We start from the raw sequence: 25,127 nt of genomic DNA, 5'->3' as shown, positions 1-25,127 counted from the left end.
GTTGAACAAGATGGTTGCACAATACCAGTCAGGTTTCTGCTTGGGTAGGGGACTGAGGCAACTTTGATAGTACTTTTTGATAACCTTGGTGAGAGCAGAATACAATAACGCATCCATCCTTGCTCTTTTTGACCTCTCGGCACCCTTCAATACCAGTGACCATGGTTTCTTTCTGGACCAGCTATGGGGGAATAGGTAGCACTGTATAAAGATGGTTCTCTTCTTTCTTCAGTGGCCAGTTTCAGTTGATTGGATACTTAAATATTTAGGACCCACCCTCAGCCCCTAAATTGTGGGGTATTGGAGAATGGGCACTCTCTCTGATCCAATTTAATGTTAACATGAAGCCATCGGATGAAGTCATCTATAGCCATTGGGTGAGGTATGATCAGAATGCTGATGTTACCTAACTATATATCTCCATCCCTTATGACGTAAGTGATGCCGCCAACATCCCGTCTTGATGTCTACAGATTGTAGGGATTTGGATAGGGAGTGACAGTGTTTAGCTCAACCCTGCCAAGTCTTAATGGCTTTGGGTATTGTAGCTGCCTGCATGTAGAAATTTACCATTTTTTATTCTGGGTGAGGTTGCATTTCCACATACAGAACTGGTGTCCATTCTGGGCATCCTTCTGGACTTGTGACTCCTGCCTGAAGAATAGGTGTCAGTCATGGCTAAGAGGTCCTTTGCACTGGTTCAAGTTGTATGCCAGTTGCATCTATTCCTGGATCAGGAAGCTTTTGCATATGTAACTAGAAGAATGGGGGTAGTTTAATTTTACTTTTCTTTAGAATAGTTGTTTGTTTTTAACTCCATAGTAGAAAACATTATCCCTTTTAAGCCAGCTGAGAATCATAAAAATGATATGTAATCTTCCATGTTCTAGTGAGCATTTGGTATGAAAGTAAATAAGGCACAAAAGAAGGAGAAGTGGAAGTCCCATGAATCTGTATTAGTTGATGTCTTGATGGGATGAAGGGATGGGATACTATCAAGTGCTGAGAAACAATAACTAATATTCTACATTTTGGGAATAGTTGTGCTAGCATAGTATTTTACTTTTATTTTGTTTTAAGATACTATCTCTGTACAGGTGAGTTCTGCCAGCTGTTCTGATTGTTGATTTATTGAATTCACTAGATCAGAGGTGAAATGTCTGTGAGATTTGCAACACGAAGTGTCTGTTTTTGTAATGTAGGCATTAGCTTACTGAATAAAACTTGAAGTGGCTGTCAGAGATTGACATTGTCTCATTCTTTATGTTCATGAAATCTAGCCTTTAAAAAGCAGTTTGCCTCTAGTTATGAATCATAAGCCAATGATGGTTAGTTGGCTTTCATTATTTGCTGTTAATATGACAAAAACTAAATATTTTATTTCAATTCTTATGGATAGCAACAAAAATATATAGCTGTAAAAATGATCTATCTCTAGCTGCATTGCATATATTTTCCTTCGTCATTTGCTCTGATGCTTCTGCAAAGATTTATATTCTTCAAGATTTTTTATTTCTTCTGCTGTCATGTTCATCTTTGGGAATCATCTACACATGGCAATGTATGAGAGAGAGTCCAATTCCTTGGATTTTTCAAATTGTGTAGACAGTATACACAACTTGAATAAGAAAACATTTTTCTATCCTTATATAGATGGATTTATGTTGCATCTATCCATTGAATTCTTAAAACACAGGTATTGGATTTTGAGAACACCAATGAAATAATGAAAGATTGAATTTTTGTTTTGCTGTTTTACTCATATTTTATACTTCAGTTGTTTCACAGACTTACTGAATTGTCAATAGACATTTGTAACATAATTCAGAAATCAGTGACAAATAGGATGATACTGGGGAGGTTAACATATAGCACTTGTTAATCATTTATGTTTATTGAAATTGGGCAAAACCAAGTGTGTTTTGCATGTGCATCAAAAAGCACAAATGGTTTTCTACTTGTCTTCCCCTCCCCCAGCCCCTTTTTAATAATTGAATGATAGATATATTCTGCCTACTCCCTGAACGCATTTTCTATTTATCACCAGCAGTCAATGCACTGGCTATTGACAGGACAGCATTTGAAAAACAAAACTAATTAAAGGATATTCAGGCTCTTGTGCTGATTCCAGGATTATGACATCATATCACACTATATTTTAGCATTCAGAATTTCATAGTGTGCACTAACTTTTGTTTGCCTTGATCTTATTTTCTTGGGAAAATTAAATATCAACCTCTTTTTTTAATATATGACTATTAGATTAGATAGTACAACTAATTAAATATCAGTGTTTGGAATTTTCATTTTGTCAGCCTTTATATCTTCTGTCCTTTCTGATTTGTGATTCTTGGTAGAAGGGTGAGCAAGATAATAATTGCTAATTAAATATCTAATTTTATTTTGATTGACATAGTTTATTCGCTATATTATGACAAGTCCATACGAATTCTGCAAGTTAAATTTATAAAACCCTTCTACATGACGTTTAGAGAATGGCTCAAGATTTCATTTGGAGAAATTATGCCATTTAGTTTCTTAAAATGAAATATAGAGACAGAATAAAAACGGATGCCACTAATAATACAGATCTAGCAAAGCTTGAAAAAAATAAGCAGTTGATGATAGCATTTTCTATCTTAATCCCCAATATATTTGTCATGAGTAAAAGCAGGAATTTTATTTTCAAGAGTTGGAGGCGTTTGATGGAATATCTAGGTGTCTTAGTACCTTAGTATAGATTTTCCCCAATTGTTTGGCTAGATTGCAGTTATAGGTAGTCCTCAATTTATGGCTGGTTGCTTAACAATTGTTTGAAGTTACAATCAACATTCCCAGAGTTAGTTACAACCCATTTTCGGGTACAATGGCCATACTCACCCTGGGCTATGACGTGGTTGTATTTTGGGCTCTTAGCAACCAGCTCACCTTAAAAGCTGTTTGCAGCCACATGTGATTGTGATTTGCAATGTTTTTTGCCAGTTTCTGGCAAAAAGCACCTGTTAGGGAAAATGAGCTTCCTTAATGAACACTATTTGCTTAATGATCATTGTAAAAACAATTGTAATTTTGAATCTGACTACAGCAACGTATGATCATAATTCTAGGCTCAATTAGTCATAAGTTGAGGAAAACCTTACCTTCAATATCAGCTGTCATAATATTAGCGGTACGTGAAGGAATCTGTACCATATCTTGAGGATGTGAGACATTAGCAATAGCAGTTGCACGTAGACTTATATACTGCTTCATAGGGCTTTACACCCCTCTCTAAGCAGTTTACAGAGTCAGCATATTGCTCCCAACAATCTGGATCCTCATTTTACCAAACTTGGATGGATGGAAGGCTGAGTTAAACTTGAGCCGGTGAGAATCGAACTGTTGGTAGCTGGCAGTCAGCAGAAGTAGACTGCAGTACTGCATTCTAACCACTGCACCACCACTGACTTTATATTTGTTCCTTTTGTGATCACAATAGAATAAATACAAAAGAAAGTCACACTATAATCATTAAAATGTTAATTATTCAAGCAGAGTGCAGGACTCTGTTCTTAGAGGGAAAATGTGGGTGAAATATGTTCAGGATTAAAGCTTTGGTACTGCAAAATGAATATTTCATGACTTCTCTATAATTGCTTCTAATACAGTTAATAAAATTATTAGAAGAGTAGTTGAATTTTTCATCATTTCCATGAAATGATTGATGGCAAAGCATTGATCTACAAAAGGATCCTGTGTGCATCAATGGGCACAAGTAGCTTAATGGACAACTTAGTAGTATTTTGCATTCTTTGAAAGTACGAGGCTAGCTATGTAACTCTTCAGTGTAAGGTATTAGAATATGCTGATACTGAACTCTTTTCCATTTTTAGCATGGACAGCCAGGGGAAGAGAGCAGGGGATTGGACTAAAAGATGTTCAAGGTCTCTTCCAATTCTGTTATTCCACAGCCCTGTTTTGGGTTGCAAAAATATGTTAAGTACGAACATAGTTATTTTCTTACTAACTGTTATTCTGTTCTAAATAATCATTTCCAAATAACTGCAAGCATTATTCGCAAGGATCCAAACACAGGAGGTGGAATGGATAACAGATGGTTGCTCATTGTCCACAAGAACATAGGCTGGGCTGAAAAGTACTGATTGGTCCTAAACCACCTACTGAATGGCAGACTTGGGTTGGCTGACCCTAGTACTAAAGTTCTGCACCAAACCTTTTATATCAGACTCACTTTTTAGCATCTTGAGTAATAGTGATGCTATATTCCCCACATTTATCCAATTGAGAACCTTGAAAAACAATTTTAATTGAACCTAAGACCCTGTTTCACTTTTTGGATAATTGCATCCACCCTATTTTGAAGGATGCATATATTATTTATTTCCTCTCTCCAAAACATATGAAGGCTAATTTAATATTAATTTAAAATATGATTGATAGCGAGTGTCCTAATTATTAGAAACACGTGATGCAAGAATTTTAATCACCCCTTAATTTGAAACGGTACCAACCAGTGGTGGGTTTCAAAAATTTTTGGAACCTACTCTGTGGGTGTGGCCTGCTTTGTGGGAGTGGCTTGCCAGCCATGTGACCGGGTGGGAGTGGCTTGCCAGCAATGTGACCGGGTGGGAGTGGCTTGCTGGCCTTGTGACCGGGTGGGAGTGGGATGTTAGAAGATCCCAAATGAAGTTAGAAAGGCTGGGTCCCAAACCTAGCTGGCTTAACTGGGATAGGGGGAATAGGGGGTAGAGGTTCACCAAGGACCCTCCTCTCCTTTCCCCCCCCAAAAGCAGAGGGCATCAGTATTTAGAGGGAGGTTTGTCTCCCAACTTCCCCCCTTTGGGTGTCACTCTTTCTCTCTCTCTCTTCCTCCCCCCCGTTTCTCTCCCCCCTTTCCTTCCTCCTCCTTTTCCTCTGCACTGTTCCCACCAGTTTTTCACGGTGAGCCATTGGGGGACGTCAGAGGGAGAGAGAGACGGATTGAAGGGTGCAAAGAGAAACCCATTTTGAGAAGCCTCCCTTCCCAAAAGATCGTTGAGAGGAGGAACGGGAGGATTCCCCACCCCACTCAGCGCTGTTTTCAATGGGAGGCTTTTCCCCCTCGCAGTTCTTTCCCTTCCCAAAAGATCTTTGAGAGGAGGAACGGGAGGATTCCCCACCTCACTCAGCGCTGTTTTCAATGGGAGGCTTTTCCCCCTCGCAGTTCTTTCCCTCCCCAAAAGATCGTTGAGAGGAGGAACGGGAGGATTCCCCACCCCACTCAGCGCTGTTTTCAATGGGAGGCTTTTCCCCCTCGCAGTTCTTTCCCTTCCCAAAAGATCTTTGAGAGGAGGAACGGGAGGATTCCCCACCCCACTCAGCGCTGTTTTCAATGGGAGGCTTTTCCCCCTAGCAGTTCTTTCCCTTCCCAAAAGATCTTTGAGAGGAGGAACGGGAGGATTCCCCACCCCACTCAGCGCTGTTTTCAATGGGAGGCTTTTCCCCCTAGCAGTTCTTTCCCTTCCCAAAAGATCTTTGAGAGGAGGAACGGGAGGATTCCGTGGAGCAGCGTCGAGATTCGGCCATCGGTGGGGGGACAGGGTCCCCCCTTGCGTTCCTCATCTTCCTGGATGGCCCCCGGAATCATCGGGCAGCGGTGGTGGCGGGGAGTCAGCCCCGATGCAAAAAACGCCAAGGGGGCGGGGCAGGAAATCACTTCCGGGTTCATTCTCCAACCGGATCGCGCGATCCGGTGCGATCCGGTAGGAACCCACCACTGGTACCAACAGTTTGGATTTGTGTTAACTTGATTTAGAATAATTGTAATTGTGATTCTATATCAGGGTCTTATTCTGCTCTGAAAATATTACAGCACAACAATATTGGGAGATTTACTCCATTGGAAAATAGGACTTTGGGGGATTGTGGGAATGGCTGTATCTAATATATTTTGAGGGATTTTACAGCTACAGGGATTGATAGGAAGAGATTTCAGTAGTACTTAGTAAAGATTTTTAATCACTGGTTTCACAACTTGAAATAATATTAGGATTATTATTGAAGCAAAAGAAAAAAATAAAAGCAATGTACCTTGATTGGTTTTACTTTGATAATGGCTCAAAAATGTGTTTATTCTGAATAGTATTTCAGAGAGGGGGAATTTTATATGCAGAGATATCCACAGGGAAGGACAAAGGGAAATAATAAAAGCATGTTATGTTGTACACTTCATCTCTTCAATGTGTGCATCATGCTGCATGTATACAAGAGATGGAATAATAGCATAATGTTACTTTCAAAAGGTTGAAAGCATTGAATCCCCCCTCCCTCCCCCCTCTCTCGTGCGCGTCTGTGTGTGTGTATAGAGAACTGGTAGTTTAAGACACTGGCAGTTTAAGATAAATCAAGGATAAGTAATGGATGGAGGACAGCAAAAGGCAAGAAAAAAATGTGTAGGTGACAAGTTTGATTCTGTGGAGTGCCGTAGCTGAGACTTGAAGTAAATATTCCAGAAGTTGGAAATTAACATTTAATCCATCTAATCCAGTACCCTACTAAGTACAGGCATCCGACTTAAAACAGCCCTGATGAATACCTACCTAGTTTCTCCTTGAGAACACATTCAGCCAGGGAGAGCTTATCACTTGTCTATGTAATTGATTCCACTGTAGAATTGATCTTCTTATTAGGAAATCTTTCCTAATATTCAGTTGGAATCTGGCTTCCTGTAACCAATACAACTTGCCTGGACTAAACAATTACTCTCAGTAATCTATTTCAGATTCAATGGTCTTTATTTGAAGTTCTAATTTCAAATCACCTGGATATTAAGTTTAGGCTCTGCTTTTGCTTTGGCCATCTTTTGAAATAACATAATCACTGAGCTGTGTAACCTTGCCTTTGAAATCCTTTCTTCAGAATAGTTCTGACATAAATGAGAGGTCAGGGGCCATCAGCTAAGGAGTGTCAGCTGGTGGGGCCCAGGAAGAGAACCTTTTAAGGCATGACATTTCACCCTTTGGAATATTTTTCCTCTGGAGATCAGATGGGCCCTGTCCATAAAGACCTTCTTTAAGCCTTGAAGACTTGGGTCTGTGCTTGTCCCGAGTGAAGTTTCTTGGTTATGTTTAGTGTTCTATTGTGGCTTCGCATTTTTTTCCTGGCTACTAGGAGTTTTATATTTTTTGTATTTTAAAAATCATTTTAATATTGTTAGTCACCCAGAGTCCCATATATGGGATTGGTGGTTATATGCAGTAAGTCTGGTAAATAAATAAATGCAGTTTTACCATTCACTTTGCAACCATTGTTTTTACTGCCCCAGTTTTCGGTGCAGAGAACTGGAACACTGTCTAGTTGATGTTCATTGCTGAATGCATACAGAAATTGTGGTTCATGAAAGTAGGTCACTGTGATTTTATTCGGCTAGCAATTGAATATCCATTGATCTTTGCTAACTCCCACAAAAGCATTGGTACTAACCTGCAAGATTGTAGTCAGTTTATAATTGTTTCATATGTGAGAAAAAAAGTTGCATTATGGTATTTGAGATAAACATATAATGCCTAATTTGACTGACTGACAATCTGACAATGTTTAGTTCTTTATTTATCAGGAAATGGTTGTGACCATGGGACTGGAAATTTCCTTTTTCAGATTTTGGTGCTAAACCTGTAAGTCAGGACAGGACAGTATGCTTTTTAGTTTCTATTGTTTAAACAATAAATGGATTCCAAACCGAAATGCTGCAAATCAAAGGAACTTTGGTTAAAATGGTAAAGAAACATAAATCTTGAAGTCCCTGCATTGATTACCAGTAGGTTTTCAATCCCAATTCAAAATGCTGGGAGTAACACAGGGAAGATTGGACGCATCATGTGCTGAAGCAGCAGTGAAAGAGGGGGGAAGGAAGGCGCTGGGGTGTTTTAGCCAACGTCCAGGTTCACCAGTAGATATATGATGGGGGGTGTAAGCTATTCCTTTGATTCCCTCTGAGTGTAGCCCCAATCAAAGATTTACTTGTTGACAATGGAATTAGAGAAAAAAGGGCCCTTCAACAAAGATTGACCCAAGAATGACATGCCTTCAAGGACTATAGTCTATTGAAAGGGAAAGAAAGAGAAAGAAAGAAAGAAAGAAAAAGAAAGAAAGAAAGAAAGAAAGAAAGAAAGAAAGAGGGAGGGAGGAAGGAAGGAAGGAAGGAAGAAGAAAGGAAAGAAAGAAATAAAGAAAGAGAAAAAAGAAAGAAAGAAAAGAAAGGAGTTAACTTTCAAGTTTAAAAGACATTTGGGTTTAACTAATACTCCTTTTTACATGGTCTTCCTGGGACTTGAGTTTATCATTTTGGAAAAGTTTACTTAAGCCATTGCTCATTCTGTCTTTTTATACTATTTTTGTTTTACTATTTGCACATATTTTGAATATTCAAAATGTGTCCAGACCAGTGGTTCTCAATCTGTGGTCTGCAGACCCAAGGGGAGGATGAGATGTCATCACAGGGAGTCCACAAAGCCTTGAATTTTTTTATGACATAAAATTAAGTTTTGAGGGTCCGTGGCCATAGTTCATGGCCACAAAAGGTATTTAAAGAGGGTCCATGCTGAAGAAAGGCTGAGAACCACTGGTCTAGACAAGCATGTGATTTTATTTCACATTATGTATTCAATGTAAATCTAATATTATGTAGGGTGAAGGTGATGCTTTTCTGACTTGTGAATTAGCTGCAAAAAATTACATGCACATTGGATTTGCATTGCATCAGATTTAGTAAAATGTTAATTTCAATTTTTACAGCAGTCCGTGAAAAGAAGAGGAAGCAAAGACTTGCAGAAATCAGAAAAAAAGCAGCAGACCCCCACTGAGGTAACTTCAAATATTTAATTTCCCCCCTAGTACATTGCAGTAAACTATGTGCCCTTAACTGACAGCTAGGGAAAGATTCAGGTTTTCAACAAGGGGAAATTGTTATTGTTGTGACACTTGTGCTCTAAATTGACTTCATTAATTCTGTTCTCTATCATACCTACATTTATTTCATTCTCTGTAGATACAAATCTGAATTTGCTATTTAAATCATAGAGATTGTATTTTCTTGCATTTAAAATGAATAATTTTAGTCTCTGAAATGGACACCATAGTAAGGAGAAAAATTACATGATTTTATCTTCTTGAAAAAATATCCAACTTGTTTATTTGATAATAGTGCCTTTTTTTCAAGAATCATACTTAAGATGTCAAAAATTAGGTTACTTCACATGATTGCTTCCCTGAACCTATATATTAAGAAAATCATAGCATCTAAATCCTAATATATAAGTAACAAACATGATTTTTATATTAAAACATATATATCCTTCCCTCTCTCCCCCCACTTCTCTCTCCCCCTCCCCCCTCCCTCCCTCTGTGTATTCCTTTGTGTTGAAGTATAAAATCTGTTATATGTTCTCACAGTATTGTTTAGCATTATTAAATGACGTTGAATTGGCTTTGGGATTTTTAACTGAGCATATATTGTGAGGCTGTTCCTAAATGCCTGATCTTGAGGCAGATTTAATACAATACAATACAATAGCAGAGTTGGAAAAGACCTTGGAGGTCTAGTCCAACCCCCTGCCTAGGCAGAAAACCCTATACTGTTCCAGACAAATGGCTATCCAACATCTTCTTAAAGACTCCCAGTGTTGGGGCATTCACAACTTCTGGAGGCAAGCTGTTCCACTGATTCATTGTTCTAACTGTCAGGAAATTCCTCCTTAGTTCTAAGTTGCTTCTCTCCTTGAGTAACTTCCACCCATTGCTTCTTATATATATATAGTTCATGCCTAATATACATCCATAAACACGAGTAATGCCACCTGAAAAACATCTGGAAATCAGCATTCACATCTTCTGGAGGCAAGCTGTTCCACTGATTAATTGTTCTAACTGTCTGGAAATTTCTCCTCAGTTCTAAATTGCTTCTCTCCTTGATTAGTTTCCACCCATTGCTTCTTGTTCTACCCTCAGGTGCCTTGGATAATAGTTTGACTCCCTCTTCTTTGTGGCAACCCCTGAGATATTGGAACACTGCTATCATGCTCTCTCTAAGTTTATTGAAATTACCTCTCTTAAAATCCAAGACTCTAGTTTGACTTTGTTCTACTACTTGTGTTTGCATAATGTTGAATTCCAATATTGCATGGTCACTTGCCTCCAGAGTTCCTATGGCTTCAACACCTTCTATCATTTCCTCCCTGTTAGTGAGAATTAAGTCTAATATGGCCGATCCCCTTGTTCCCTTCTCTACTTTTTGGGAAACAAAGTTGTCTGCTAGGTTCGTTAGGAACCTGTTGGATCTTCCACTTGGTGCAGAGTTTGTTTCCCAGTTGATGTCAGGATAGTTAAAATCTCCCATTACTATTGTGGTGTGCTTCCTACATACCTTTGTTAGCTGACTAGCAAAAAGTTCATCTACTTCCTCTGCTTGGTTGGATGGCCTGTAGTATAGACCTATGGCAGTGTCATTTTGCCCCCCCCCCCAACCTTAATATTGACCCAAATGCATTCAAGATAGTTCTCATCATTGTTGTGCTCTATTTCTGTAGATATGTAGTTATTTCTTATATATAGTGCAACTCCACCTCCTTTTTTATTTGGTCTATTTCTTTTAAACAATTTACATCCTTCTAGCTGTATGTTCCATTTGTGGGTTTCATCCCACCAAGTTTCTGTAATGGCAACAATATCGTATCTGCCCTCATTTACTTGAATTTCTAATTCGCCCTCATTATTCCTCATACTCTGTGCATTGGTGTATAGACATTTGAGTCCATTTTTATTGACCCTGTGTTTACTGTCTACATAACCTGACCCTATTTTCTTGCCACTTGTATGATTTATGCATATGGTATGGCACTCACTAACAGATGCTTGGTTTTGCTTGACAGCAGGAGTGATAATCTTACCCGCACAAACATCTATGTTACATGCACTGATAACCCTATGAGTTTTAGATTGCTGGGGACAGAAATGTTCTGTATCAATTAATTCTCTGTCCCCGCTGTTCAGTTTAAATGTTTATCCAGAAAAATCTGTGAATTTAATGCCAAGTAACTCAGTCCCTTTCTTGGATGGGTGCAAACCATATCTTTTGTACAGTTTTTCATTGGATCAGCTGCAGGCATCATGACTAATAAAAACAAAGCCTTCCCTTTTACACCACTCCTTTAGCCACACATTAAACTCTTCTATACGCTGGCCCTTCCCTTTTTGTTCCTTATATACTGGTAAAACCTCTGAAAAGATAAGCCTACAACCTATACTACTAAGTTCATACCCCAAGCTCTGGAAATCATTCTTCACAGAAAGTACATCTTTTTGGGACAGATCATTTGTGCCAAGATGTATAATAGCATCGACGTCACAGTCCTTACTTGCATTTTTGACTATCTTAAGAATACGCCTCTTGTCTCTACTCACAGTAGCACCTGGCAGACACCTGACCTCTTTTAAAACCTCCATATCCTTTCCTAAATTTACATCCCTTACGATTGAATCACCAACCAGAAGGTGACTTCTCTTTTTACCTACCTTGATCTTCTTGTGCGACTGATGTGTGATACCTGGGTCTCCATTTCGCCTTTCCAAAGAAAGTTCTTCATTTTGGACCACGATCCTCTGCTTATTTGAATCATCATTATCACAACTACCTTGACCTTTCTCTTTAGTGTCCCCATTAAAATCAGCAAGGGCGCTATATCAGTTATGCTGGGTCAGAGCAAAAGCTTTGTGTTGTGGTTCACAGCTCTCACCCTGCCAGATCTCACTGTTGTCCAGACTGCTCTTATCCTGCAGGATCTTTGTGGTAGAGGGCAGATAGGGTGGCATCTCCATAGTGTGGAATGGTCGAATTGGGCACCTAATTTCTGCTTGGAGAAACTTGTTGGACTATCTTGCTTTTGCAAAATGCTGACTATTGAAAATATGAATCAGATAAATTTTGCCTCTACTAAATCGGTGGAAAACTCAGAAAGGGCATTTGGAACATTTGTTATTGTAAATATCAATGGTTTTCTTTTTTAATTGCCAAGTAAGATTCTTATTTATATATAAAGTCACTGCTTATTTTCTCCCCTTTTATAAGGAGGATAATGAAGATCTGAAATGCCAGTTGCAGTTTGTCAAAGAAGAAGCAGCTTTAATGAGGAAAAAGTTGGCCAAAATAGACAAGGAAAAGGATAGATTTGAACATGACCTACAAAAGTACAGGTCGTTATATGGTGACTTAGATAGTCCCTTACCAAAGGGGGAAGCTGGAGGCCCACCTACCACAAGAGAAGCCGAACTGAAACTTCGTCTGAGGTTAGTTGAGGAAGAAGCCAATATCCTGGGAAGGAAAATAGTGGAACTAGAAGTAGAAAACAGAGGGCTGAAGGCAGAACTTGATGACTTAAGAGGAGATGATTTCTCAGGGGCAGCTAATCCCCTTATGGGAGAACAGAATGAATCTCTCTCAGAGTTACGACAGCATCTGCAGTTAGTTGAGGATGAAACAGAACTATTGAGAAGAAACCTGGCTGATGTGGAAGAGCAAAATAAGCGCATCACAGCAGAGTTGAACAAATATAAATACAAGACTGGGACTCACGATACTTCAAGGCATCATGACAGTGCCAAGACAGAGGCTTTGCAAGAAGAGCTCAAAGCCACCCGCCTGCAGATCAATGAACTCAGTGGTAAAGTTATGCAACTTCAGTATGAGAACAAAGTCCTGATATCCAACATGCAGCGCTATGATCTGGCCTCACATCTAGGGATCCGAGGCAGCCCCAGGGACAGCGATGCTGAAAGTGATGCAGGGAAAAAAGAAAGTGATGATGATTCACGTCCTCCCCATCGCAAAAGAGAAGGGCCTATTGGTGGGGAAAGTGACTCGGAGGAGGTCCGCAACATCCGCTGCTTGACCCCTACGAGGTCCTTCTATCCAACACCAACAGGGTGGCAAAAAAGCTTCACGGACCGTCAGCAAATGAAGGATATTCGCTGTGAGGCAGAACGCTTGGGCAAGACGATAGACCGCCTGATTTCGGACACAAGCACTATCATAACTGAAGCAAGAATTTATGTGGCCAATGGAGATCTATTTGGACTTATGGATGATGAGGATGATGGCAGTCGGATACGGGAACACGAACTTCTTTATCGGATCAATGCCCAGATGAAGGCCTTTAGGAAAGAGCTCCAAGCTTTTATCGACAGACTAGAAGTTCCAAAATCTTCGGATGAACGAAGTGCAGACGAACCTTTGTCAGTGAGTCAGGTAGATTTTTACTTTGTAAGCCATCTAGGTTAAACATATCCTGCCTGAGATTTTACAGGAAAATATGATAATCATTTTTATTTCACCCGTGGATATTAAGAATGGCAGAAGCAGCAGCTTAATGGAAATGTCTGTGGCTTATTAGAAAAGGCTAAGCAGCAGCTTGTAGCCTAATTCTAATTTGTTAGTAAGAGCTGTATCAAGTTGGTATCATGCCTTGGCATATTGGGTACCTGCCAAGATCCATGGTTTCATTATGGATCCATTAGCAAAAGCTCTCTGGCTTTTACTGTTGGGTCTCTCTGCTCTTGCCACAGTTCACTTGTTTTTCATTTGGTATTCAGGGTAGGCAAATAATAGTTATAAGAAGAGGAACAGCTGCTTTCCAGCAGTTATTCTTGTAAAAAAAAACATGCAATGGAAGGAGGAGGAGAAGAGGGAGGAGGGACGAGAAGAGAGAAGAACAGTTATAGAGATAGAACATAAAAATATCATTGGGGGAAGTGGACAGGACATAAATAGCCTTGCCTTTCAGCCTTCCAAAATGTGTAGCTACACTAAAACTGCAGAAGTGAAAAGTAATAAAAGGAAAATAAGCACTGAAAGCCATTCAGAGGGAAGGACCTCTCTTATATACATTTTTCATGGGAATAATAATGGTAAACTGCTGGTGTACTTGATAAAGGACTCAGCTAAAAATATGCTGAGAGAGTGTACCTTTGGGCAAAGCTGCTTCTTCAGTCTTGTTCAACTCCAAAATATGACCTCTGTTAGTACAAAAAATGTCAGAGGTTGAGAGAATCATTGCACAGTAAAATCAAGGAAGTAACATAGCAGAAGTGATTATATGCTAATGAATATCAAGGAACAACCTCATATTTGTAATTGTTTAAAATTATGCATTCTCTACCTTTTCTGTAGGAATGCAAGGTGGTTATACATTTTAAAGATAATCACTGCTTTCAAAATTTTAAAATCGGAAGCATATATTTTAAAATAACACATGTTACAGCAGAGATTAACGGATGTTTTTAGACACAAATTGCAGGATTTGCATAATACACGAAAAAGATTTGTTAAATTGAAAACTTTTATTAAAAAAAATCAAAATATGTGTGGAGAAATTTGGCTGTCTCATGAGAACCATTTTAGGATTTGTTTGTATTTTTAACCTAAAGGAATCACAAACATTCATTCATTCATTGATTACTTTTTTTGCCAGAAGTTCGAATAATAGCCTAGATCCGTGATGGTGAACCTATGGCACACATGCCCAAAGTGGCACATGAAGACATGTCACCTGGCACATGCCAGGTTGTCTTCTGGGTTTCTGGCACGCATGCGCACGTGACAATCAGCTGTCTTTTGTGGGTGCGGCAGAGCTGAAAACTGGTGTGCACATGCGTGTTGGCCAGCTGATTGATGAGTGTGCATGTGCACCAGAATCTGGAAGTTCACCTTTTCCAGGGTGCGATCCTTTGAACGTGCAGCAGTGCCAAAAAAGGACTCTGTATACGGCGTGATATAAATACATGTACAAAAGTGACAAAGCTTTGATTGCACTGCTGAGATAACCATTTTGACTTTTGACATTCACATCCTCCAGTGCTGCTGGTGAAATCTGGAACTCTATATATTATATATATTATTAAATTATATAATCTGGAACAGATATTTTCTCTTGAAACGTTGATTTTTTTGGTGAGATTAACGTAGTATTGTCTTGTTTTTGTATTTACTTTCCCAGATGTTCCAGCCTATCATTTTACTTATTCTCATCCTTGTCTTATTTTCATCCCTTTCTTATGCAACAATATTTAAACTTGTCTTTCTTTTCACGCTGTTTTTTGTGCTGTAGATTTTTTCATCATTTTATCATTCATTGTAGCATTATCAGTTTATTTTATTTTGTCCATCCTCCCAAGATAAAAAGTGCAAGAGTTGTAGTTTCTGTAGCAATCGCTGCTGTAAAAACACTGAAGACTATTTGTTTGAAAACAATGGGAACAATCCTTACCTTCCAAAATGTGGATAATAAAAGAAGTCAAAAAACAAATATTCCCACCACTAAATCTGACTTCTGCTTATCAGAAAAGGTAGGAATATGAAAAGCAGATCCTTACATTTTAGTACATTTTTCTTTTACGTAATGCTTAGATAAAATGTGTTACTTTTTTAACAGAACCGAAAATCAATTCTAGACTAGAAATACTCCCATAAAGTGGAATATCCGGGTCAAAATGAGAGGTCTTTGGTGCTTTCTGAGCTTGGCAGTTTTCTTGCAAATGTTTTATTACCCAGACTAGTACAAACATCAGCAGTGCTAGTAAGGGGCTTATATTCTAGTGCAGTGATGGCGAACCTATGGCACGCGTGCCACAGGTGGCATGCGGAGCCATTTGTCAGGGCACGTGAGGCGCTGCCCTGTCAGCTGGCCAGCGCGCATGCGTGCGCTGGCCAGCTGAGTTCACCTTTTTAAAAGCCATTTTCCGCCCTCCCCAGGCTTCAGAGGCTTTATAGGAGCCTGGGGAGGGCAAAAAGAGCCTCCCCGCCCCCCCGGAGGCCTTCCGGAGGCTTCAGGGACCGTCCGGAGGTTCCCTGAAGCCTTCGGAACACTTAAAACAACCCTCCGAGCAAACCGGAAGTCACTCCCGGTTTGCTTGGAGGATCCTTTTGAGTGCTCCAAAGGCTTCAGGGACCGTCCGGACAGTCCCTGAAGCCTTCGGAACGCTTAAAACGACCCTCCGAGCAAACTGGAAGTCACTTCCGGTTTGTTTGGAGGGTGGTTTTAAGCGTTCCGAAGGCTTCAGGGAAGCCTCCGGATGGTCCCTGAAGCCTCCGGAGGGCGTCCGGGGAGGCAGGGAGGCTCTTTTCGCCCTCCCCAGACTCCTATAAAGCCTCTAAAAATGGGGTGGGATTGCTCATTGTGCGCGCATGCGCACTGGGGTGGGGTCGCACATTGCAGTGTGGGTGCGTCACGCCCGCACACGTTCCCCCTGTGCTCCCCCCACTTGTGGCACACGAGCCAAAAAAGGTTCGCCATCGCTGTTCTAGTGGCTTGCTCTGACTCAAGCAGACATTTCAGGTCTAAAGTCATCCTAAAAGGTGATTTAAATTGCTTGCCTTCTTTTGCTGGCATGGAATGGTTCAGATGTGAGGCATGATGAAGACAGAGGGTTCCTCTGAGTTCTGGTATCAAAGACCTGAGAAAGCTTTTCTACTTAATTTAAAATTGAATGAATAGTAAACAACAGAATGTTGTATTAATAAATGGAAATAATGAAACAGAAGGCTATATCAGGTAAACTTTCTGTGGTGACAAATTACATTAGAAGCCAGTTCTAAGCTAAGCTCATATAGCTCTTAAAATAAATCAGGATGCTGGAGAGACTTACTAAGAATTTTGTGGTTTACACTAATGTATATATTTTATTTACAATATGCAATTATATTTGAAAACAAGTGTTCTAAAATATGTTGAGATCAAAGAAAATTTATGCCCTAACTGAATTGTTTAAATTCTGTTGGTAGAGCTGGTAAAGGGCAGCTGTTGGGGACTTAAAAGATGGTTCTTACATGGTCAGAGTTATCTCTTACTTTTAGATAATCCCTCTTGCAAATGATAATGAAATGGAGTACCCTTTATTCTAGCAATAAATAGAATTTATGCAAATAAGTATTAATATATTTTGCAATCTTAATAAGTGATATTTGATAGATGTTATTTTCTATTTTTATCTATATATAAAATACGGCTCTGTGTGTGTATGTTCCAGCATAACACTGGAACGCCACGAGCAATTTCAACCAAACTTGGTATACAGATGACTTACTCTCTGGAAACAAATACTGTGGGGGTAAGACACCCCTAAAACCCCTTGGGGTGTGTGTTCTATTAAGATTGTGCCTTTAAATGGCTTCTACTGTACAGCGCAGTGGAGTTGCCATGGTAATGGCTTCACAGTACTCCACAAGGGGACTCCCTCTGGCAATGGGGAAAATCCAAGATTAGAAATTATGTTTGGTCCAGACATTTTCCCCCTATAAATAAATACCTGAGCGCGCGCGCACACACACACACACACACACACACACACACACAATGAAGTAACATTAGCAATGTGACATTACTTTTGAAAATGATATAATGTAGATGTAAGTATAAAACTTAATATATTCTGAATATGAAGTTACAATAATATGTATCTACGGGAATGTATTAAAAGATACTTTGAAATCCTTCTCTGCATGCCCAGATTCCATGCAGTTCAGCTGCTAAGACAGTGTTTCATTCCCCCCCCCTTCTTTTGTAGAGCATTGCAGAGTTCATACAATAGGATTAAATGAGATTTTCTAGTGGAAAAACTGGTAATTAACTTTTCTTTGAAGGTCTTGTCCTTTCCAGAACTGGAAGCCCATGCCCCATGCCTTTCCTACTATTTTATGTTTGAATTGAAATGCTTCTGAAGGGATTCTTCACATACTTAAAGGTAGGTATAGTTTCCAATTACCCTCTTAAACAAGGATAAAATATTTGCAAAATGAAACAGACAGAAAAATAATTTTGTGTTCTCTTATTTTCTATAATGATCTAAGGGACTGTTTTGTCTGTTTTGTTTTTTAAATGATTTTATAATGTATATTCAAAACTGACATAGCTGTATGATTGGGATCTTTAAGTCCTACTTTACAACAGCCCTCTAAAATCTAACTAACTGAGAGTTGTCTTATTTATCAATGATTGTTGATTGCTGTTTTAATATCTATCTCATTTATAACAAATTACTTGCAATTACTTAATAATTGCCTTCTATTGCAGAAAATGGGAACTAAACTAAACTGAAAATCTAATTTTATATGCCTTTTCCCCCAAAGAAATTGTTTTAAAGGAAAGAGGAAAACAATTGACCCTTCTTTCCTTGATGTGTATATTACCAATCTGGAAATTTATAGCCATAAAAATACAGAATTATCAACTACAGCAACTAATGTGGCAACTTATCTAGGGTCCATTACCAAGTCTTGACTGAAAGGAATCTAGATAAACTTTTTTCATCCCGGATACTAATATCCTTATATATTTTCTAAAACCTACTTTAAAATAGAAATATATTTGTCTAAGATTGGCTAATGAGAAGATTGGAGATACTTGTCTCTTTTGAAGTGGATGGTAAATCCCTCCCAAAGCATTTATCATCTGTAGAATCAATTACAGAAGCATTCTCTAGTTGCCCAAGGAATTGAATAGATATGGCTTCAACCTACAGAGGGCTGAGTTCAGAAGAGGAAAAATCATGATACAATTATACACCCTCACATTTATACATCTAAGAGGATTCTTTAAACAAGAGGTCTTTGTGTGCTGGCTCTGGTTGTATGAATAGAAATGCATAAGAAAAACATTCCTAAGCTACTGTTGAAGAAAACATTGTATGAGAACAGAGTGATAAAGAGGCTGAGATTCTTCACAGAATATATTCAGTATAATTTGAAACTGTCCACTTTGTTTACGAATTTTGGATAAAATTAATGACCTATTCAAATTTTAATTTCAGGAAATCCATAAAACTATTCTTTGGAAAGTCAAATATGAACAAGCCACGTTTTGCTATCCCATTGAAATTTTCTGTGTAGTGTCTAAGTTTTTAATAGTTATTGATGTGAAGGAAGGTTTGTTGGACATGTAGGTTTAGTGGATGCTTTTCAGACTTTATTCCAGCACTGATATTGTAGGTTCAAAATCTAGCCTATGTATTAGAATTACATTGCTTATTATTTTAAAATAATTCCGGAAATATTTGGCTTTATAGCATTTACAGAAATGTGTCACAAATTATTCAGGATATCAATGATTTCAAACTTTCTTATCTAACATTCCTGGTTGTTTTGAACTTGTAAAATCTTTTTTTGTTTCTATTGCTTTTTTAAAAATTTCTTCTTTCCAGTGTAACCAGATGGCAAAGGAGAATAATTGATCTATATCTTTTGAAAATAAGTTTATGTAGCACAGTTCAACAACACTCTGCATATGTCAGCTTCAGTGTGGTTTGACTTGCCATGTCAGAATCACTGCTCACCAGTAATACAAAGTTTTTACCAAGAGAAGCACAGCCAAGCAAGGATACAAATTGAAATAAATCAATGTGAAGGAAAACTCAACCTTTGAGAGTTGCAAAATGTCCAGAAGTTCTCAGAAGTGAAAATAGTGTGAGTAAACAGGATATTTCCCTGATGGTAATCCAAGACTCAAGTTGTAACCTATTATGGATGGATGTGTTGTGCATTTATTTCCCATGTGCAATGAGAGACACATACATAAACATGAAAATATTATTAGTTTCATTAATAGTTGGCATCCTTTAATGCACATAGACTGTATATACAAACAAGGCCATTTAAAACTATGAGAAGGCTTTTGGGATGGTTTGTACCTTCCTTGCATACCGTGTACATTTTTTGCATTGCATCTGTTTTTATCTTAATGTAAACATATAATTTATTTGGTAAAAGCAACATGTTTATTTGCTGTAGGGTTGATAACTGTTCTAGTGTTTCTGAAGGGGTTTTATTTTATCCTTTTCACTCAGGTGACCACATTTGCACTGAAGTTTCCTAAAGTGGCTAAATGGGAATGGTGCAACTTGATCAGCTTGACCAGCAGATCTATATGGGCTTCTGGACTGCTATCAGCACTACCTGCTATGAGAAGAATAACTGAAGGAATTCCTTTGAACTTTGGCTGAGGGATCTCAGTGAAGCTAGGTTTATTTTCCATGACCACAATCACTTATGTGCAAGTGCACATCGGTCAATAACCTCACTTTTGACATGCTGGAGAAATGATGTTGATTGTTAGATCACCCTTCCAGTCTTCAGTGTTTTTATCAATGAGAGAAGGATACCCCTCCCGTCACGCATATATATTGATATTTATAGCTCATGCATGGTAAATTTTCCTTTAAATAACATGCTAAGGTTCCTCACCTCCATACATTTTTAAACATTAAATACTGTATAATTCTGTACATTCCGACTTTTCCCACAAACAGCAGGAAGACATGCTGTGTGCATGATCATGTGTTTATAGGTGCATGTGTTGGAATAGGAAGTATTACTAGTCTGTATTTAGATGACCCAAAATTAATACTACTATTGATGCTGAAATTAGACATGCTTATTTGTAGGCATACACATATAGAAACGATACGTTTTGTGGTTTATTTTATTTGAAGATATATAACTCTGGCAACAGGTACTTTCAAAATACCTTTTACAGGTTTCACAGGTCCACTATTTGAAATAAAAAAAATGAACGCATGCATTTTTGTAATTGTTAACAACAGAAAAGGCGTTCATATAATGTGTACTACTTAGCTCAGTGGATTGATTTCTCATTTATGCTTAATGCTCTTTTCCTCCTCTTTACATTGCTAGGCCAAAGTGAGCTGTGCATATTTTTTTGACTTCACGGATCTATCACTTATAACTGCATTTACCTTTTTCAGTGCACAGACATTTGTAAAGATGATCATCTCTCTCAACATTTTGCCACTCATGGTAATCCAGAGACTGGTTTTCAGTGGAATTACTATCCAGCAACACTGTTGTGCAGAGGAGAAAGAAGCAGGCTGTACAACATCTTAGGGCATAAATAAATCTTTTAAGAAAATTCAGGTTTTCTGGTAACACTTGCCATGTGTCATGACACGTTGGTGTCCCTGCCAAGTACTTTATATTCAGTGATACAGATGTGCTCATTGGGAGCCCACACATTATATTGAAGTCCAGATGTGAAGAAAAGTGAACCATGTGACCGAATGGGATGGGATGGGGATGGGATGGGGATGGGATAGATAGATGCTATTTTGTAGGGATGGCTTTATGCCTTGTGAAGCTTTTTTCTGTGTTTAAGCGGTTTCTTTTTAAATAATTTAAAAGTACTGCCTTTTAAAGTGGTGTCCAAGAAAATGCAGTGACGTACCCTTACCTGGTGATGTTCAGGAATGTGTTTTAATTTCTGTAATTCCCAATCAACACAGCCTTGTATTGAAGTCAAAAATAAAATAAAAGGCTGGTGTATATTGTCAATACAAAAATTCCACAGATGTGAAAGGTACAGCCATGGATGATGCTATTTTTTCCCCTGTCTTATTGATCAGCAGCTATCAGGAGACAAGGTTAATCTATTTTGACCAAAAGCAAAATAGGAAGTGCTCGGTAGAACACAGTTCTGTACACTTCCACGTGAATCTGTTTTTATTTTTAAAAGACTTTTAAAGACTTTTAAAGACTTCTAGTGGTCAGATTAATCACATACATTCTTCTCATTGAAATGGTTTTAGCAATTAGGTAGCTTTGCTTTTGAATTGTGCCTCGTATCCAGTATAGATATGTTTAAGGTGCTTGGAATCCAGAGTTGATGATTAGCTATCACCTGTAATTGATTGTTTTAATACAGTCTGTGTATAGCCTGATTGATTTTCTCTTCCAACAGTCTAAATGAAATAACAGATCCTATTAAAGTGCCTGGCTAAGGGTCATGACCTGGGCCCTCTCCCACCTTTGAATTCTCATCCCCTTGGAATTTCATACAAGGCAGAAGCAGACAGCATTGAACTAGCCTTTTTAAAATGTTTCTCCACAAGAGGATAAGATAATAGGCCTGTGTGTATTAAATAAACAATTTCATGTCAACAAAAGCTAAATTCTGCCACCTGTGAATTTACATGAGCTAAGCATATTTGTTTGTACAGGTAATCCTCAACTAGCACCACAATTGAGGCCAACATTTCCATTATTAAGCAAGACAGTTGTTAAGTGAATTTTGCTCCATTTTACATGTCTTGCCACAGTTGTTGAGTGAATCATTGCAGTTGCTAAGTTAAGAACAAGGTTGTTAAGAGACTCTGACTTTCCCATTGACTTTGCTTGTCAGAAGGTCACCAAAAGGGATCACATGACTCCAGGACACTGTAACCATCATAAATATGCCAGTTGACAAATGGCCAAATTTTTATCACGCGGCCACAGGGATGTTGCAATGGTTGTAAATGTGAAAAACAATCATAAGTCACTTTTTCAATCCATTGTAACTTTGAACGGTCACTAAACGAATAGTTTTAAGTCAAGAACTACCTGTGTTTCATGTTTTATTTTGTTTCTGCTGTTCATAGGAAGGAGCAAAGAATGGGGTCTTGGCTTCTAACCATTATACATACCATTCCACCTTGTATTATTATAAATGTTTCAAATTTTTATTAATGGTTCCTTGCAAATCCAATGCTAACACTATCCCCTAAATGATTAGAAACTTTGCTTTCTTTTATTTAAAGAAAAACAAGAATTTCAAGACACTAACTGAAATTAATGCTAAGCTGGATCATGTGGGTAGATGATTGATTAAAAATGTGGACAATTATGTGATTTCCTGTCCAATCCATGTTGTTTTGTTTTCCAAAAGTACTATTAAGATCAGGGGTGAACCTGTGCTGCAATTCACACAAAAAGGAACTCATTTTCAAAATATAGTTAAGTAGACAAAAAAGATTGCCTCCTCTTCTTTTGAGCATGCCTGAGATGGATTCTGTACTTAAACCAGGGGTGTATATGTTTATTTACCACATTACGTATTATCAACAAACATCTAAAGAAATGATTCAAGAAGAATTGTATCAATCTATTCTGACAATAAGTACTTGCAGATGTTCATTTTAGGGATGGTGACAGGATGTGGTGGGGATGATGGAATCTGTTAACAGCCTGTGGTTATCATTTACAAATAAAGGGTTTATGCCTACGCAGAGGTTCTGACCTCATCTTCCCAACCAATTCCCAACGAACTCTAGTTTGCTTATCCCTTAAGCATATAGTATGCTATAGATTGACTGCCACATTCTCTTTTTGAAAATTTTACTCTGCATTTTCAAAATCTTTAGTCTTTACCAAATGTATATTTGTATATTCTTTACAACTTATGATTTATCCTATAACAGCATATAATTCTCAATACTATAAAGTCTATCAAAATTCTCTTAGGTCTATGTAATGTTATTTTCTATCTTTGACATTTTCCTACGTTTTTTGTCTTGGCTGTATCTTAACCCTATTTTAATTATTATTCCTAAAGTGTACAACATTTCTGCAATACCTCCAGTGGTGGGATATGAACTGGTATACCCCGGTACAGGCGTACCGGTGCCTGCTGAGAGCACCAGGTACTGTTCTGTTCTGGTGCTCCAGAGGGCCTGCCTGCCCTCCTTGCCTGTATTTGAGCCGATCGGAGCGTACGTGCACGGATTGTACGACGCTTGCGCGACGCTCTGCCGAGCAGGTAGAGCTTCATGGCGGTAAGTACACATGACTGCGCTGCGCATGTGCATATGGTGGACCCCCGGTCCTGTTGCACCGTACCGGTTGCACTGGGATCCGGAGCCCACCACAATACCTTTATCCAATTTCAGCCAGCCCTGACCCCAAATCTCTTGCAGCTGTTGCGGGCACTTTATAGCCTAAGGTTAGATCCATTGGTGGTTTTTTGTCTGTCTACTTTTGAGGTGATTTCGTCCTCAAGACTCTTTTAAGAAGTTATAATGATAGCTGCACTTTTATCATCTGTGGAATTGGGTCAAGTCAAGACAACATGGCACAAGTGTATAAGTTCCACCAATTGAATGTTACACTGAGTTTTTCATGGTATGTGAAGGACATGTTCCCAAAAATGGGTGGAGGCAGGCAACACATACTGCTGATCCCAATATTGGTTCTGAATGCTGTGGATAAGCCCTGGGAACCACAAAAGGAATGCTAGGGTATAACATGCAGTTTGTTTATTAGATTTCTATAGTTGCCCAACTTAGCAAGTAATCTTCAAGCTGCTTTTTGCTCTCTTAATTGATATTGTCCAGTATCCAGCATCCTGACCTTGACCCTTTTCCCTTGCACTGTTGAAAATCAGATTAGCAACTTTCCAGACATTGGAAGAATACGGTTGGAACCTGAGCAGTAACATTCCAGCTTACAACACTTCCAGGTACCAAATTGTAGACATTGTTATGGCTGTCAGCAAGACGTAGGGTATCTGATACAGTAAATATTGTCTGCCTTCTCCCACAAAAGAAAAAAATGTCACTGAAGAAATATCCTCACCAAAGACTCTTGAACAAATTCAGCAACCATGGGATAAGAGGGCAAAGGGTCCCATAGGATATGAATCTAAAAACCAAAAGGAAAGGGTAAGAATGAGTATTTTCAAATTGGGGAGGTTCCAGTGGAATTCCCAGAAATCAATGCTGGGACCAATATTTTTAAACACAATTTATGAAGCCAAAAGGTCAGTAACAGAAATGAATGATTGCTTAAAAAAAAAACTTCTAGTATTATATAAATATATGTTTGTTTAAAAATTTGCTAGTGCCTCACTCATTTTTAATCATTAACTTACATATACACATTATGCATGCAATAGACAATATCACAAAATTTTAACAACCTTATAGGAAATATTCAATAGTTGTTTTTGAAAAAGGAAAGGTGCAAAGCATGTAAATTTCCAGCCTGGCTGACTCCTTAAAACCATCTGATTGTCTCTAGAAAAATGAGGTATGCATTTCCATAAAATGGAGCTTGATAATCCATGCCTTCCTGTAAGCTTGCTAACACATACATTTGATAAATTTTAAAGAGGTATTAACAAGATGGAATGGAAAATTGTCCTCTACCATAACTAACCTAGATTCTAACTAAAAACTGTATTGAAGAAACATTTGCAAACAGCGAAGCATATCTTAGAAACTATCTTTAGGGATACTTTTTAGGGAGCCAGACTTAAAACTGGAGCAGATATATGCTCTGT

At 38.5% G+C, this 25,127-nt stretch overlaps 1 protein-coding gene across 9 annotated transcripts in view; it reads left to right on the top strand.

Moving 5' to 3' along the window:
• The window catches only part of LOC309386676 (microtubule cross-linking factor 3-like), a 28,865-nt gene extending 5,496 nt beyond the window's left edge, over positions 1-23,369 (top strand). For 2 of the 9 annotated variants that reach the window (XR_014174465.1, XR_014174466.1), the window contains exons 4-9: positions 8,773-8,841; positions 12,101-13,276; positions 15,202-15,372; positions 17,666-17,766; positions 19,222-19,483; positions 19,864-23,369. Coding sequence is in view for 4 of the 9 variants with exons in the window: in XM_081942330.1 (XP_081798456.1) it covers positions 8,773-8,841; positions 12,101-13,276; positions 15,202-15,372; positions 17,666-17,743 (1,494 nt within the window). In the remaining 5 variants the exon portion in view is untranslated. Of the gene's footprint in view, positions 1-8,772; positions 8,842-12,100; positions 13,277-15,023; positions 15,373-17,665; positions 17,767-19,221; positions 19,484-19,863 lie in introns of those variants that run through there. The other 7 variants (XR_014174463.1, XR_014174462.1, XR_014174464.1 and 4 more) reach the window with 7 other exon arrangements.
• Positions 23,370-25,127: the final 1,758 nt, after the last annotated feature.

The sequence above is a fragment of the Natrix helvetica genome (assembly GCF_964273705.1).
Source record: "Natrix helvetica genome assembly, chromosome: 2".
Classification (NCBI taxonomy): Eukaryota; Metazoa; Chordata; class Lepidosauria; order Squamata; family Natricidae; genus Natrix; species Natrix helvetica.
This window is presented reverse-complemented; position numbering and strand designations above follow the sequence as displayed.